We start from the raw sequence: 17,808 nt of genomic DNA on the forward strand, positions 1-17,808 counted from the left end.
CGAATGAAATAAATAAAGGTATAAACTAGAAGAATTCAATAATAAATGTCAAGTTTACACTTTCCGAGTGTGTAAAAAGCCCTTATTTGCCATATAGTAATTGATTTGGTCTTGTTTTTGCAATTGGAAACATGTTTAAATACTAATACAGTGTTTAATTAAAAGCAATTTTCTTTATCTTTATAACTACAATGTCTACAATGTAATTTAAACCAGTAATTCATTTAATAACCGTTCAGTCACGTAGCCAAAGTCCAGCGGGGACAAAGCAATTTCTTTTAAATTCATGCAACTGCATACAGTTTCTCAAATTTCATCTTTAAGCCACATGCTTTCGCTTTCAGGGCGGTTAGCCAATTCCCGTATATATATCTATGTTTTAATGCATTCTACAATCTCATTATTGCATGCCAAAAGAACTGAGAGGCTGACTTCTATACACAGAGGACCAACGGGTCTGTTTGTTGATCCACAGTAATGATTAAATTTCATTTTTACGTCAAGTTTACACTTTCCGAGTTTGTAAAAAGCCCTTATTTGCCATATAAATGATTTGGTCTTGATTTTGGAAACATATTTAAAAACGAAAACAGTGTTTAATTAAAAGCAATTTTCTTTGTTTATTTAGCTAGTATTTTTAAAGGTGCTTGTCCAAGCGTATTCAGGTGCATTTTTTCCTCCTGATAACTGGACGTAAGACTTCAGCATAACTTGGTATGTGACATTTTAGTGTTGCAAACTTACCTTAGTATTGGAGACGGTGAGGGGGGATATCTTAAAACTCACTCCACTAGAATGCTATAAATTGCTCAAAGTAGTTTTCTTTTAAAATGACCCTTTTTTTTTCGGGAGTTCTTGAGCCAGGCTAAAAAAAACGTTCAAGTTTTCAAACGTTATTCGAGTTCGCTCTAGAAACCCAAAGACACCGTTTGCTGCAAAAATTATGAAATTTACTGGAGGCATACTTCTGCTAGTGACTTGGAGAGTAGTAAACTGACTATTCCTCTTTAAAATGTTCAGTTATTTGGGAGCTTAAGCAACAACGATCGGACGGCGACGGCTACGAAAACGTCGCTTATTAAGTGAGGTCGCGCTACTTCAAAGTTTTTCGCGCTTATTACATCTCGTTCGGTTCGCCAAATGTTGGCAATTTTTTCTGGAGTTGAATTTAAAAGACTGTATAGAAGTTCAGAAAAAGAAAAAAAGTCGTGGTCTTGTGTTCACGTTCTCCACAAAAGTTACATCGACGGCAAAGAAATGTACAGAAAAGCGTGATGCACGTGCAAAGTAGTTGTTTTGCATATCTAAACCTAGTTTTTTTGCGTTCTCGTTGCCGTCGCCGTTGTCCTTGCTTAAGCTAGAAAATTGCTTAATACTGAGAGGTTTAGAACACTAACGATCGTATGTGTTGAAATGAGATAAACAGCAGATGCTTTATCGCGATTCTTGTCGCACGTAGAAGAAGGCGTACCTTTTTCTTAGTTTCATACCTTATTTTTTTAAACTCTTCAGTTCACGCGCGTTGTAACTCTGAATGAAGATGGTGCTGACCATTCAGTTTGCCCACGTAGCAGTTATTCTGCTGCCCTGTTTTTGTCTGATATATGCAGCAAGCAACAGCAACGAAAAACAGGTAAGTGATATCAACCCCTATTCTTCAAGCTCACTTCCGCGCAAAAATGTTCAAAAACTGAAAATATCATTGTTAATCAAAATACCTAATTATATTTTGTTTCACTTTAGACAGTAACCTTCCCGGCTGAGGCGAAATTGCGGCTTTGCAAAAATCCCGCTGTTTTTCTTTATGAGAGTGACTAGCCTGTTACTGTTATCGCGGCAGGTTTAACTCTAGTCGGTAGAGCACTTGGCTGCAAAGCGGGATGTCGTGGGTTGTTCGATTCCAGTGTCTGGACTAATACTCAGGCTGTTGAGAAAGAGAAATACTTGAGCAATGATGGTACGATCTTAACGTGGCTCCAATAAACAAGTAAAATAGCGGTCCTCGATTAGTACTTTCGCATTTCATTGACACCGTCGAACAAAGCGTTTTAAACAAGTGCTTTTTTAATATACTGTATTGCTCTACCCTGTACCTGCACTACAGAAGCCTGTTATTAGTCTGGTGTTTCCCCTTACGGAGCAGATAGGTCTAGTAGAACCAGTGAGAATCATAAAGACAATCACGTTTATGAAACTTGAAATTAACGTCAGCACGTTTGACCCTCCGGAGAAGGAAGATAGTCCAACGATTGCCCAACGATGGTTTTCACGACCTTTCACTGATCTATGCATAAAACCAGCAAACACAAGCTCTAATTTCGAACTAATTCGTGTGAACAACGTTCAAGAAAACAGTTCAGAAACAATGTTAATCCTAATGATAAACATTTTTTTGTTAAGATTCTTTCCATAACTGTAAAAACTAGTTGCACTTCAAGTGCCGTGATCTTTCCGCAATTGTCAAGACAAAGAATTCGGGTGTTATTATTTACAGCTGGGAAATCATGAGCGATATTATAGTCTAGCTTTCTGCAAGAGTCAATCCTGATTAAATTTCAGGTCGTTCAGTTTACATATACTGACAAATTACACATCAACTGACGTTTGCGGCCTTCTTCTGGCGAAAGTCTAATTATGAAGCAAACTATTCCTGCCGCCTTTGAATTAAAAAATCGGCAAACTCACGACCTAAAAACTGGTCCTTTTTGTTTCAGCAAAGGTCAACGAATATTTCATATTTTTCTTAAGCCTGTTTTATTGATTGAAATTTCCAGAGCTCTTCGTCAACCCATTGTGAAAGTGGCAGTTGCTGCGTTCCAGGTATCCCTGGCATACCAGGTTCACCGGGATCTCAAGGACAAAATGGCCCAGCAGGTCCTCAAGGTCCCGCAGGTCGCGAAGGACCCGCGGGTCCTGCTGGTCCTAAGGGCGATCAAGGAGCCAGAGGCATCCAAGGTCCTCAAGGACCCTCAGGCGGTCTGAACTGGAAACAGTGTGTTTTCAATAACCTCAATGATGGAAGGGACACTGGATTAATCACGGTAAATTTAAATTTATTTGATATTTCGCCGGTTAAAACTGAGTCCTGAATTATTGACCCCAGCTAGTGAACATCGCTTTTGGTTGCTAAAAAGACACCTTCATTAGATTCTAAGACGAGTATGACTACGAGTACGAGATTTTCTCAGTACTAAGTAGTGCACGCGCGTGAGCCAGCGTCGTTTTGGCGGGAAAATGTGGTAGCCGTCGTCACTCTGCTACGAGTTTTAGCGAGAATGTCGAAGTGGCGAAAACAAGTTAACAAACGTTAGAAGTTTTATCATTTTGCCATTGGGAGAGGGTAACCTCTCCTTCACTAAAGGTAACAGTGCTATCTTTTCTTGTGAAAAAATGGTAAAATGAAGCTTTCCGGGAAGTCTTTATTTTGAGAATACGCGAAAAAACTTTAAAGGTCACTGAACCAAAAAATTGAGGTATTTTCTTTTGTCGCTTTACCTTCACCAAACACTAAAAAGAACAATCCTAAGTGAGATTTGGGTAAAGATTTTTCTTCCCAAGCCTTTATAGAAAGATAAAAGATCAAAATCCCAGCATTTCCGAAAACTTCACGAAAACGTTTCTGAAATGGCCGCGTGATGGACTGGAGACTACGTGACGTCAATGTTGGTCTTTCAGGGCGGAAAAACGTTCTGCGCATCCCTTATCGCTTGCGTTTGTTTGTCTCGTTCTGTGAGAGTTCTGACTGAGACAGAATGAAATAAACGAAGTGCGAACGTTTGCTCCTTGTAAAGGCTTTTGTTGTTGTTGTTGTTGTTGTTGTTGTTGTTGTTTCGTCACTTGAAAATTACTTTGGATTCAGAACAACCAATGTTAGAGTAAAAACAGATCATCCATCAGTCTGAGGAGAAATAAAACGTTTTGAACATTTCCAGAGAGGTTTTTATTTTTCTAATAATTGTGTATTCCATTTGTGAATTGATTTTGTGTCCAGTTCTTCGCCTTCTTTCGCCGGACTGAATTAAAACCCGCTTGTATTCTGTAATTACTAGTTACGGTATTTTTTTTTTACATGCCCAGATTTATTTACCTTTGCAGAACCAGCTTTATCCTTGTCTTATGTCAAAGAACCGTAATGCTAACGCTTGCGAGTGAACAAACTTCAGCGCTTAAAACTTCCTCGGAACTTTAGAAATCCAGCAAGCTTACTCGAGAAGAAAAGACTACTTCGATCATTTTTCTGTTGCTCAAGTAATAATAGTCAGAGTTTTTTTCCTTTAATTTTTTTTTTATTAGTTTTAATTACATAGTTTTGTTATCTTTCTGTACGCAAATTTTCCTTTCACTCGCTGTGAAGTAGCGGAGAACGAGAACTGCCGGCAGGGACTCCAAAACAATCGACTCTATGCACGTAAACAATTGCTGGAGCTGGATTTGACTGAAGCGAGCAAAACAAATCCTTATGTGCAGTTTTCTGTATTTTCTAATGATTCAGTTTGCTGAGTTTAATTTGCTTGACTGAAGACCCTCGCATGGACCATTTATTTACTAAAAAAAAATAGCTAGTAAATCTAGCTAAGTAGTCGGAATCATGGCTTGGCTGGGAAGCTTGTAACTGATCTTTTGCTTTTAAGATCTTTAGGTAGGTTGTTTCCGTAGAGAAAATTCACTTCTTCTTTGTCAGCAGGTATAGGAGCCCTAAGCCTTATGTTTTTTAATGAAAATTTGTTATTTTGCAACCTTATTGAAGCTTTTTTTAGTTCACTTAAGCTGAATTTTATGCATGATGCAATTGTGCTTTGCTTAGCTTGTCGCAACTCTTTGCCAGCTTAACGTGGCTTCTATGGTCCTTAAAGTGACCTCAATCGGTAATTAAATCTTATACATAATTGGAAAGAAGTTTTTGCAATAATGTAACTTTAACTTTGTTTGAAGGAAATCTTACTTACGCGTAGGTTTTTAACAGGTGTTATGCATGTTCAACTTGACAACACAAAGCAAAATTAATCTGCGCGAAACGATCAAGTTTGAAAAACTATGGTTGCTTTGAAAACGATGTTGTGAGGTGGTTACCTTTAGTTTTGTTTTTCAGCGTTGCTATTTTTAAGATTTTGCTAGCTTTATGATGAACAGTTTGTAGACTTTTATAGACTTAGAAACTTAAAGATTCAATATATTTCCCCACATGGTTAGTTTCTGAGTTTTTGTCTAGTATTATCCATTTGAAGTGTTTGTTAAACTTAGTTTTGGTTCCTTGAAGTAGACTTGTTTTGAGTTCGCTGACCGGAAGAGTTTCTATTGAATACCTTATCGCCTATATCGCAACAGCTTTTCTATAGTAAGATAAGCCTACACAGCCGCAACCGACAAATACCAAAGAACCAATTAAATGCTAACAGTGAAACTGCCCGGAAGGACAAAACATACGAAACAGGAACTCGACTGTGGGTAAAACCTAAGGTCAGCTGTACTCGCCAGCGTTCTTCTTAAAGCATTTGATGCATATGAGGTGATTGCAGCGTAAAACTGTCCAATCAAACATGGCGGCACCCTTCATCTCGAAACAAAAAATGCAAATCCATTTTGCCATGTGGCGGATACGTTACCAATCAAGATCCATTGATAGTACCTATAAGTAAAAAAACAGTACAATAACAAAAACTATAATAATGAGACGTGACAAAACGATCAATTCTGCTCTAACTCTGTCAAACGATTGCTGACAAACTGCTGGAAATTTGCTGAACTTTGAGTTAACAAGTCTTCAAAAATAAAAATTTCTTCATACTCGTGTGACGCGAAAGCCATAAGGTTACGAGCTAGAAAAAGGTAACCGGATGTTTTCAAAGCAAACAACACTTCGCAGAATTGATTCTCTGGAAACGAACGACAGTAATCTCGCGGAAAAGTTGCCCGAAAAATGTCACTGACGTAGCGCTCGTAAATCATGAAATAATGACAAATATGCACGAACTCGACAAGGTTATCTACTTCCCAATTCAGAGATCGACCAAAACCAGAAAATAATCCTAAAAACAAATCAACAGATTGCCACGAAAAAGAGTGATTTATATGAAATACAAATGTTGCTTGCCTTGAAGAACGACTGTCACTCTCATACTTAAATGACGCGAAGCGACCACTAACTGAAGCTAACTGAGTAGCCCCGATCTCATCTAAAAAAATCGAAAAATTAACCAAAGTTAAATTAATACAGTAATACATCATCTGTGAATTAAAAACGCGAGAGCTAAATACAGTTCAGTTCACGCTTGGAAATTTTTGCTTCAATTCGGGCCAACTTTGTTCGGGACCGTGCGAAGCCTGGTTCCCAACAAAGACAAATTCAAGATGGCGACGTGAAGCCAGACGAACTACGGCTGATTATAACGGCATTGAAGTGGCGTGAAAACATTAGGAATTGCAATTTCAAACCAATAAATGAAATGAACACAAGTTAAGTTATTCATACAGTAATATTTCAGCTCAGTAGACATCATGTCATTTAGAGCAGGAGCTCTGTTCTGTATATCGATTATAGTACTAATTATCGATCTCTTTAGTAACAACTAAGTTTCTAAACGCCTTCTTTAAGAACTTCACTTCGATAACTTTAACTTACCTTCATTAAGAAGTTTGAAGCGACACCTTTCTTGTTTGGTGGGGGTGTTTTAATGTCAAATAAGAGACCTCAAATACACTTGAACGTGGCTTAACTAGTGTTGTTTGACGATGACATAATGTATTATTGTAACTTCCCACTTTTCAACGAACAGAATTCCTCGCTGTTTATTATTATCTACCACGAAGGTTAGCAATTTGTCTTGACAATTCACGAAGTAGAAATCGCTTTACCGAGAATAGGAGCGGAGGAGTGATTTTCTTGCTTCTCGCAAGTCATCCAAAACCTGTTAGTTCATCCATTAACAAGCGTGATGTGAACCTAATTGACCTAAAAATGGTATTTTTTGTAAAAAAAATTCATGTGCGTAAGCTCTAAACTTAAGCAACTAAAGCATCAAAACAAAGGATAAATACCTTCTTCATGTTTTCCCCGTTTTCGTTTTTGAGATATGGGCACCAAACAGCACATGTAAAACCTTTTCCAAAGCTTACTTCAGCCAGACTTTTCTCTCAAGAACCTCGCAAGAAACTCTTTCTTCGCCGACATGAAGCTAGTCTCAAAATATTCGAAGACAAGGCATGCAAGGTACCGACAAAAAGCTCTTTCTTCGCAGCTTTTGCCTCGCTCGTCAAAACATTGTTTATTAGTACCAGTTCTCTCTCACATGGCGATAAAGCCTGACCGATTTTCGCTCTTGGCGGGCTGGCGATATGGCCGCGCAGAATTTCAACGAAGAGGGCTGGGGAGACGGGAACACTTTTCGTGGCCGAAATTGAGCAAAAAATTTCCAAGCGTGGTTCCTTTTTTTTTAAGCTTGGAATGTCTTGTCTCGAAAAGTCTTGCTACTGCTCCTCTGTTCCAAATCGTTGCGGGTCACGACACTGTTTACTTGCAGCTTTTCTACGACGATCGTTCTTTACGGGTTTGGAACAATGGCCGCATACCTTGCGCTGAAGGTTGTTAGAAACGGGTGCTTGCAAAGGAGGAGGAGGCGTATGTACGGCTCGACGTCCAAATAGCCTGAAGATACAGCGGCAAACAATACAAAAGACGATGAAATTGGTCACTGAAAGACCTAGTGCAATGAAAGCAATGTACTCGACGTAACTGGAAATAGTAGTTTCTTCTATCTGATCAATAAGACTGTCTGCCTTCTGCAAAGTATCACTAAGCTGGCCATCGTAACGCTGAAACAACTCATCAAAATTATCAATCACAGTACGGTTAATCTTAATAGGTGGTGGGATGGTCAGGGATTCTTGATGCAAGTCCAGTGGAGTGAGATCATCTGAGCTCGGATCCCACTGAACATATGTAATCATATCAGTTGAAAACAATGGAAGTGATACCAGCAGTCTTTGAGGACAGGTGCCTAAGCTAGTTTTCATTCCGATGAAACTGACGTTGCAGGGAAAGTTATAAACTGCCAATGGAGAAACATCTAACTCGCCGCTGCTTAGAGTTAATGTTCCAGAAGTTGTTGAGAGGAAATATCTGCCTCCAAGATGAATTAGCGGATGGATATGGTCACAGTCTGGAGCAACCTCGTGGTTCCGAGGGAAAGAAAGTTTCAGGTTCGGATTCCAAGCGAAACCCAACCATTGCAAGCTAGAAACCGACTTTAAGACATTTTTGGGACATAAAAAACCTACTTCACTACTAAAACACCTATCTAATCCTTCTAAAGACACTACCTGCCTTGAATTTGGACAATTAATTAAAGCAAGGTTTGTGTGTTGAACAGGCCCTGAAAAACACTTACCCGAAATATTAAACTTAAGAGGCGTAAAATGTTCTACGACGCAGAAACTATTCCTATCCGTGATCTCAGGTGCTAACAATAAAATATCAATAGTCAAATTCTGACTATCATGTTCAACGTCAACCATAGGGCCTGCAAGGACTGACAAACCTTCCTCTAATGCTGTTATAGTCAATCTCAAAGAAGGATCAATAGAAAGTTTGGCAGACAAGTGCGAAGAAATAAACTTAGGCAAATCTGAATATCCTACCAACGGTTTCTCGTTCATCTTGGATTTCAAAAAGTCTAAGAAAGGCGAAAAAGGCACGGTTAATTTCCGCAGTATATTTAGAAAGAAATTCCATCGTCAATCCCTCGTGGCATCTGACCGAATTGACAAATTTTTTGAGTTGTCTCTGCCAATTAGTAAACGTGTCTTGAACTATTTTTAAATCCTGAGAAAAAATATCCAATTTACTGTTCATTTGATCAGTAATTTTAAACAAATACACAACTTTTCCGTTGACAATACGCATCATACTTTGAGAAATAGCTCTGCTCAGAGTTCTTAAAGTGGCCTTAAGCTTCTTAACGTGATTCTCCTCGCATTTATTGCCTGTTCCGATCCAAATCGCGCGAAAAATACCTAGACCTCCTGCGTGGCACATCCAATTTGAACGTCGCGTGCGGCTTCTCCCTAGCAACCACTGTCTTTCGTCAACCGACATGCCGCGGCAGAATCGTAACGCCCAAGTTTTACACTCGGAAACGGAACTTTTATAGGCTCTTGGACACGACATTCTCGAAACTTTTCCTACCATAAACTGATAATACCTTGGTAAATAAGAGTCACACTCAACCAAAGTTGAAAAGCCTGGCAAAGAAAGAAGCCGACGGACAACTTTTTGAAAACCGCGAACAGTAAGCAATAATTGATCAAAGAACTTTTCCAGAGGTACAGAACAAGATTTGTTACTCATGGCGAAACTACCGCTAGGGTCAGTAAAATTAAAAACTGTGTGAACATTCAAAAGCTTTGTTTCGGCATAAAAAGTAAGCGGCTTAGGAGAATGACTTATCATCAATGGAGCAGGATAAAATGCTACTCTCTGCCTAAGAGAATCAAAATTTTGAGCACGTATCACGCAAAACTGAACAAAAACAAATGTTAGACAACGCAACGGTTGGGATCTGGGCCTGGAATCCATCTACTGAAATCTCTCTACAAGAAAACTCTTTGAATACAATCTTGATCCCTAAAGAAAAACAAAAAAAAAATGAATCGACTATCAGAGGACTCACTACTTCCTTGATTTATTGAAATTAACGGTTAGGCGTTTATCCCAAATGGTTTGCTCCGGTTCCCAAGTCGATTGATTTCTTGGAAAATTATGCCACTGAACTAGGTACTCTGTTTTGCCCTTTCTCCTACGAGACTTAAGAATTCGATCAGCTTGAAAAATACTTTCGTCATCTATCACAGAATTATCAGGAGTTGATTGCGACTGCACCGGTGGGTTCCGACCATCTGAATGGGTGCTCGAATTTGCAGGGTCTGAAGCTGGTGGACTAGATTCAATATTTTTATCGACAGGAAGTTCTGACTCAAAACAGTCATCTGGAATATCTGACTCATCAAGATAAGGCTCACTTGGGTCATCAAATAGTGGAGGTTCAATTGGTCGTAAGCTGGGATCGATAAATGGCTCCATTCGATTAGCATGCACGGCAAAAGTAACTTTCTTATTAGTATCAGTACGCAATCGAAAATGAACTGGAGACGACTGTTCTACTATTCTGTATGGTCCCAACCAATTGTGTAAAAGTTTCCTAGACAAACCCTTTTTAGTCCGAGGAGTGTAAACCCATACACGCTGACCAACCACAAAAATTGGTTCCTTAGCACCCTGATCATAGTAATCCTTCATTCTCTGCTGAGCACGCTGCAAATTTTCTCTTGCCAAATTTTGCGCTAACTCAAGCTTTTCAACAATACGCTTACGATGCTCAAAAACTGAAGTAGTAACGTCATCAGCGACTGGCGGTAAATACTTGACATCCACAGGTAAACGAGGCTCACGGCCATACAGAACGTAAAAAGGAGAATCACCGATGGCTTCTAAAACTGATGTTCTATGAGCAAACAAAACTAGTGGTATAAAATCGTCCCAGTCTTTTTTATTCTTTCAGACATACATCGAAAGTGACTGACACAAAGTAGAGTTAAACCTTTCGACTAGGCCATAAGTCTGCGGGTGATAACTAGAAGTATTTACTTTATGAATTTGAAAGATCTTACAAACATCTGCTACCACTTTAGACAGAAAATTTTTCCCTCTATCAGACAGCAAAACTCTAGGTGCACCATGTCTGGCTATGACTTCATTCACCAAAAGACGAAAAATTACAGTTGCTTCAACGCTTGGAACGGGAAATGCTTCACACCATCGAGTAAGGTAATCACTGAAAACGACAACGTACCTGTTGCCTCTATTTGAAGGTTGGAAGGGCCCCAACACATCAACAGCTACCCTATCAAAGGCATTTTCTACTGGAATTGGGAGTAAAGGTGCTTTCTTTGAATTTCTAGGCGATTTCCTCATGGAACATTCAGTACAAGACTTACACCAATGTTCAATATCTTTGTACATTCCTTTCCTCCAATACCTCTGCTTAACCTTATTGAACGTCTTATGGACCCCAAAATGCGCACCAGAAACATGGTCATGCATGTGAAACAAAATTTCAAACCTTAACGCTGGTGGAACAACTAGCTGAGAAAACGAATTCCAAGAATTGCGCTTTCGATTGTCGCCTAAATGATAAAGTAATCCATCACGCCCAATATAAAAACTGTCACTCGTGAGCAAAATTTTGCGCGCTGCGCGATCGTCTGATGGTAAAACATCACTTTCTAGGTAATCAATTATCTCACTCAGGTCAAGATCACGCCTTTGCAACTCTCGAGTTTTCGCCAGTTGTGAATCCTCCTTTTGGAGTGAATTGAAATCGCATGACACATAAGGACGCCTAGATAAACCATCTGCATTGCCATGAATCTTACCAGGGCGATGAACAATCTCAAAATCATACTGCTGCAAAAGTAAAGCCCATCTTGCTAAACGACCTGAAGCGTCCTTAACATTCATTAACCAACGCAAGGAGCTGTGATCAGTAACAACTGTAAATTTGCGATTCTGAAGATAAGGCTGCAACACTTCTTAACTCCTTCGACTAACGCAAGTGCTTCCCTCTCAGTTGTAATATAATTACGCTCTGCTTGATTCAAACCGCGCCCATTGTAAGCAATTACAACTTCTTTTGCATTTTGAACTTGAGCTAGGGTAAAACCGATTCCCGTGGAACTAGCATCAACAAACAACAGAAAAGGCTCCTTAAAGTTGGGATAGGCTAAAATAGGAGCGGAAACTAACGCACGCTTCAGCTTGTCGAAAGCGACAGCACATTCCTCAGTCCAATTAAAAGAAACACCCTTTTTAGTCAACGCATTTAGAGGATTGGCTATGTGAGAAAAACCCTTTACAAAACGCCAATAATAATTAGCGAGACCTAATAAATTTCTAAGTCCCTTTAAATTAGTTGGAGTGGGGAATTCCTGCACAACACAAACCTTGTCTGGGTTGGGACTTACACCTTCAGGAGTTACAACATGACCGAGATATTCTACCTTTTGTTTAACAAAGCTACATTTCTTCGGATTCAACTTAACATTAGCTTGACGAAGCCTCCTAAATACTTCTTCTAAATGTACTAAGTGCTCTTCAACCGACCTAGAAAATATAATTATATCATCTATATATATAAGTGCAAATCGATACTCCAGTCCTCTCAAGATATGGCCCATAAGCCTTTGAAAACTTGCTCCAGAATTCGTAAGACCAAAAGGCATTACTAAAAATTCGTAAAGACCATTATGAGTAACGAAAGCAGATTTTTCTCGAGCAGAAGGATCAAGTTCTATTTGCCAATAACCTGCCTTCATGTCAAGGGTGCTATAAACGCTTGTTCCGCTTAAAGAATCTAAAGTATCGGCAATCAGAGGCAAGGGAAAACTATCTTTCTTCGTTACCTTGTTCAACTTACGATAATCAACACAAAATCTCATAGAACCATCTTTTTTTCTTAACTAAAACAACAGGCGAAGACCAAGCACTAACTGACTCTTGAATAATTCCACGTTCGAGCATATTGTTCACTTGTCTATCAATCTCTTACTTACCTTCAGGCGAAGTGCGATAAGGCATTTGTTTAATCGGGGTGGCATCACCCGTATCGATCACATGTTGAACTAACGACGTTCTACCTAACTCAGAATCAGACAGGGCAAACACGTCACGGTATTTCACAAACAAATCACGAAACTTAACTTTGTCACCAATTGACAAAATACTATCGGACAAATCAGGCAATTGAGAATAATCGTGCTTTTCCAGCTGCTCATAATTGGACGGCTCTTCAATTTTCTCAGTCGCATTTAGCTCAAAGGTTGCTACATTTTGATCTACCTCCTCAAAATCAGCTAAACGAGTTCTGCGGTAAATTTTAACTGGCTGGAAGGAAGGATTAACCAAACTTATGGGGATCATACCGTCATCTGCAACACTGACAAGCTCAGAAGCTCCGAAAACAGAATAGCGATGGCATTAATGGGACTCTGGAATAATCATACCATTAATACCAACGGCGCTTGGTAAAGAATTGAGTTCCCCTGAAACCAAAATTTCTGACTGAGGTGGAATAACAAAAGTACAAGAGGCGTGGACCGAAGAAATAAAAGCTTTATCCGTCAAATCACTATCATCATTTAAGTGTTCACCCTTAAAAGGAAGCGGATCTGGTTCAGAAGGAAAATTCACCGATCCATTTTCAAAATCAACCATAAAACAAAATTCTTTAAGTAAATCTCTACCAAGGATAACATCATAAGACAAATTTTCAATCACGTGGGCTTCAAAAGGAAATTCATGAGAATCAGTAACAAATTTCATTGGTGACTTTCCCAGAATAGTTAAACAGGAACCATTGACGGTAGTCACACTCTCCGAATCAGGTCCATCTAGCCTAGGGTAAGCGTGACACAAATACTTCCGCCACACTTTAGCACTTACTGCTGTGACAGCAGCTCCTGAATCTATTAAACAATAAAAATTATGACCCTCTATACTAACAGGCAGAGTAGAGCTTCCAGCCACAAAAGGAAGAGAAATATTACTATCTGGTTTTTCTACTCCATTGTCAACGCAAGCTGAAATAGGCTTTGTACTAGAATACGCATATAAAGCGGTGTTACATTCTATCTCTGCTCCCGCTTCGCTGTGAAAATCGTTTAAAACACTCGGAACGGACGAACTCGCTGACCCCTGTGCACTATTTACTACACTATCACTTTTAGGCGAATTGTTATCAGATAAAAGCACTCCGCTATCAGTTATCTCGTAGTCGTCCTCGTCCTTGAATCTAAAGGTCACTAATAAGTTTTTTGCATGAGCTCTCCCTCTGTGCGTATTTACTGCGTATTTGCTTGAGCCCTAAATTCCAGCAGTTCTGTTTTGAATGATCGAGGAGGTTAATCTTTTTCTTCATCTTTGTCGTATTAGTTGGACGTAAGTGCAGGTTTTTAAGAGAGTCTCTTCTTTTCTTTGGATACAATTTTCAGTTACAATAAAGTTTAACGAAATCGTACATGCCAGGAATGGCGAGATCGATAAGGAAGGTTTTTTTGGGTTGTGAGTTAAACGGTAACTCACCTCTTAACTTTTCCCTTCCATTGAAATTATTTTCTGACGTTTTTAACCACCGAAGCAATGATTATTAACAGGAGTAACAGGCTTCGATAAACGCGGACTAAAATCGCCCCTTTAACCTTGCTTTTTAAGACACAGTGATACGATATGAGTTTTTCCAGGAAATATGCTTGGTGTATAGTACTATAGCATTCAAGGTAGATGCGATGACTTTTCGACATACTTACTATAGTTCTTCATTTTCATATGCCAAGAAAGGTTCGTGGGATCAGAGGTTGGGGTGAGGAGGGGGAAGGTAAGATAAATTCACAGCTAAAATCTATTGCTAATGGCGGTTTTTCACGTTATTCTTTCTTCAAAAAATACCACAGCAATGTAACTTCAAAAAGTCGTCATCAGCCACCAGCCTTCGTGTCTTCTGGAGTGGCGCACTTCGGATCTATAACTGCAACGGCTGCTGCATGCGTTGGTTTTTCACGTTCAATGATACCGAGTGTTCAGCTCCTCTGCCGATCGAGGGTATTGTCTACATGGCCACAGGTGCACACCCAAATGCAGTTAAAGACATGCACCGTGTTCGTCATATTGAGGGAGTCTGCAACGAGCACAGCGCTGGAAACGTAAGGATCGGTTTTCATGTCGGCAATTGCCCTGGAGTCAGTGGAGCTGATGCGTACACAGGTTGGAATTCAGTATCCCGGATTTACGTAGAAGAGGTTCCGGCACCGCAGTCCTAATTATTACAAAAGGCAGTCACCCCGAGTTATCCGAGGTTGTATTCGCCTGAAGTCAAATTATCTTCTTTAGCAATATTATTTTGTTCTGCTGTAAACTGACAGGTTGTAACCTCTGAAAGATTAATAAAAGCAGCATTTATCCCGACATTCTTTCGACTTCTTTATGAAGGTACATGGGACGATTCGCAACGACGACACAGCGTTGCAAGGTTGGAACAATGTTGCTACCTTTCGAAGCAATGTCACAACAATGTTGTTATATTGTGGTGCTAAAAATCGTGATTGCGAATACGCCCTTATGATATCACTGAAACATTGGATCAGGAAAATAGCCAGACACTGGGAGCAAGAAAAAACCATGTATCGACATGTAAATTAAAGTATGACCTTTTTATTGAGAACTTTTGCAAACAGCTATCTCATCACATCTCTAAATTTGTTATTTTTGCGGCCATTTTAAGATGCAATGTTGAACCACACGTAACTCCCGCTTGGGTTTCCTGCGGTCCAATTTTATTGTATCTGTGCAATGCAACCTGCTGGCCTAAAATAATTGTACTGTATTTCCCGCTACAGGTATCTAATTATTGTCTATATGATAGATATCGTATAAATTACTTTCACCATATACGTAGCGCGTGTTTGTAGTAATATTCAAAAAAGACGAAAATCAATAAGACTTGCGTGACTTGCGTTATTTTGCCAACCTCTACCTACCCCATCCCCATGTGTGACAGAGGTTGGATTCAACTACTCATCAATTTTCAAAATTCCTTAATCATTTTGTGACACTGGAGAGACGAAGGTTCGCACATTTGATGTGTAGTAATCCCTTGCGAAATGAATCCATATTTCTTGTAAAATTTAACAGCATTGAGCGATGAATAAACAACCATCGTGTCAACTTCACCAAGTTCTTTTGCTTTCTTCTCCAACTCTTTCAAATGCGTAGAGCCTACGCCTTTTACCCCGCAGTCAGGGTCAACAAACAGGCCTCTAATCTGCATGGTTTTTCCATCAGTCTCTTTTGCATCACGCGTCAGGTGACCAAACCCAAGAATTTTCCCTTCCCCACCTTCGGCGACTAGGATCTCATTTGCTTGTATAAAGGGCAGATATCGTGCTTTGTCTTGTCTTGCGACCCAAATTTCGACATCCTTTGCACTGAAGTGAGTAGAGCACTTTGATCTAATCGCCGCAACATGGATGTTGTAGATGTTTTCGGCGTCTGATTCGGTGGCTCTGCGAATTATGAACTGATCTGCCATGTTGCCCCATCTCGGTTAACCCTTATCACGGGGGTCGGCATTATATTCTACCCACCAAAACCTTCACCTTGTGACATGTTATACCAACGAAAGATGCCTACGATGTTTCTCGGGGATTCGCCTTTCTTTTGCTTTGAGCTTAATTATATTTGGGAGATCGCGTTCTCGCCAACAAAGGGTGAATATAACGAGTATAACTGTATTTTGGCAAATATTGTACATGAAGTTTTAAAACATGTTTCAGATATTTCATGGGGCTACGTGATACACATCTAGCCCCGAACGCTGTTGGTGGTTTTGGTGGTTTTTACAAATTTAGAATATAAAAATTTTGGAAGTCAATATATATAGACTGCCAGTAGAGGTTTGTTTCCTGCTTGGTTCTTAGCATTTCTGAAGCCGTCCGCGTAGCTGGCATTCGCCTGGTTCGTAAACAAGCCAACCTACGCGAATGCTTAACAAGGAAATTATGCCGAGTTATTTTGTTTGCTGGGATAAAAGTAGTATTTACTAACACTTTCAACAATTCGAATATTGGAAAAAAGAGATAAACAAAACTGCCAATATTACATTCACTTTTAATTTAAACCAGTAATTCAAGAACCGTTCAGTCACGTAGCCAAAGTCCAATGGGGACATTCCTGATCTAAATCAAGCAATTTCTTTTACATTCAACTACATAAAGTCTCTCAAATTTCATCTTTAAGCCACATGCTTTCGCTTTCAGGGCGGTTAGCCAATTCCCGTATATATATATATATATATATATATATATATCTATGTTTTAATGCATTCTACACTCTCATTATTGCATGCCAAAAGAACTGAGAGGCTGACTTCTATACATAGAGGAGCAACGGGTCTGTTTGTTGATCGACAGTAATGATAAAATTTCAGTTTTCATTTTTTTAAAATTAGCTGATCCGAGATTATATTTGCACAAAATATTTATGTATGGCTGAGGTTGACTAAGTGGGGAACAATGAGCTTTCCAATCCTTACTACTCAAGAACCCTGAAGAAAAAAAGAAGAATTTAATAATAAATGTCAAGTTTACACTTTCCGAGTTTGTAAAAAGCCCTTATTTGCCATATAGTAATTGATTTGGTCTTGTTTTTGCAATTGGAAACACGTTTAAATACTAATACAATGTTTAATTAAAAGCAATTTTCTTTGTCTATGTAACTACAATGTCTTCAGTTGCTTGATATAAAGGTACTTGTCCAGCGTACGTATTCACGTGAATTTTTTCCTCCTGATAACTAGAGGTTAATACTACAGTATAACTTGGTATGTGAAATTTTAGTGTTACGAACTTACCTTAGTGTTGGAGATATGGAAAGATATCTTAAAATGGACTATGACAAAATGGTATAAATTGCTCAAAGTAGTATTCTTTTAAAATTAACTCATGTTCCCCGGGGGTTACTGTAACAGGCTAAAAAAACGATAAATTTTTAAGCATATCAAACTCATTGCTCACAAATGAGGACATTTGCTCTTTAGTGATCATTTCATGGAGTGTATGCTACAGACCGTGCGCAAAGGTATTACGTTTCACCATCACAAAGAAACATTGGCGATCGACCGAAGCGAATGTCATGTCTTCCACTGCGTTTTGTGGAAGAATTCTGTCAGCTCCGTAAAAAAAAAATGGAGAAAGTGGAACGAAAAC

At 39.2% G+C, this 17,808-nt stretch overlaps 2 protein-coding genes across 3 annotated transcripts; one reads left to right on the forward strand and one right to left on the reverse strand.

Moving 5' to 3' along the window:
• Positions 1–639: 639 nt before the first annotated feature.
• On the forward strand, positions 640–15,012 carry LOC140928308 (collagen triple helix repeat-containing protein 1-like). 2 transcript variants are annotated; one of them, XM_073378044.1, is made up of 4 exons: positions 640–714; positions 1,513–1,633; positions 2,775–3,041; positions 14,500–15,012. In XM_073378044.1, the coding sequence occupies exons 2-4, from the start codon at positions 1,535–1,537 to the stop codon at positions 14,863–14,865; spliced, it is 732 nt and encodes a 243-aa protein (XP_073234145.1). In that variant the 5' UTR covers positions 640–714; positions 1,513–1,534; the 3' UTR covers positions 14,866–15,012. The 2 variants fall into 2 exon arrangements, with proteins under 2 accessions (XP_073234145.1, XP_073234146.1); XM_073378045.1 differs by having other exon boundaries at positions 1,513–1,630.
• Positions 15,013–15,553: 541 nt separating this feature from the next.
• Positions 15,554–16,161, reverse strand: LOC140926829 (uncharacterized N-acetyltransferase YafP-like). The gene has a single exon (XM_073376514.1). The coding sequence runs from the start codon at positions 16,131–16,133 to the stop codon at positions 15,630–15,632; it is 504 nt and encodes a 167-aa protein (XP_073232615.1). The 5' UTR covers positions 16,134–16,161; the 3' UTR covers positions 15,554–15,629.
• Positions 16,162–17,808: the final 1,647 nt, after the last annotated feature.

Source organism: Porites lutea, chromosome 2, assembly GCF_958299795.1.
Source record: "Porites lutea chromosome 2, jaPorLute2.1, whole genome shotgun sequence".
Lineage (NCBI taxonomy): Eukaryota > Metazoa > Cnidaria > Anthozoa > Scleractinia > Poritidae > Porites > Porites lutea.

Excerpts from the sequence above, each read along its gene's own strand:
- LOC140928308 (XM_073378044.1), top strand. The coding sequence starts at position 1,535 with ATGAAGATGGTGCTGACCATTCAGTTTGCCCACGTAGCAGTTATTCTG. Across the intron at positions 1,634-2,774 it reads GCAACAGCAACGAAAAACAG|AGCTCTTCGTCAACCCATTG; the intron begins GTAAGTGATATC and ends TGAAATTTCCAG. Across the intron at positions 3,042-14,499 it reads GGGACACTGGATTAATCACG|CAATGTAACTTCAAAAAGTC; the intron begins GTAAATTTAAAT and ends AAAATACCACAG.
- LOC140926829 (XM_073376514.1), bottom strand. The coding sequence starts at position 16,133 with ATGGCAGATCAGTTCATAATTCGCAGAGCCACCGAATCAGACGCCGAA.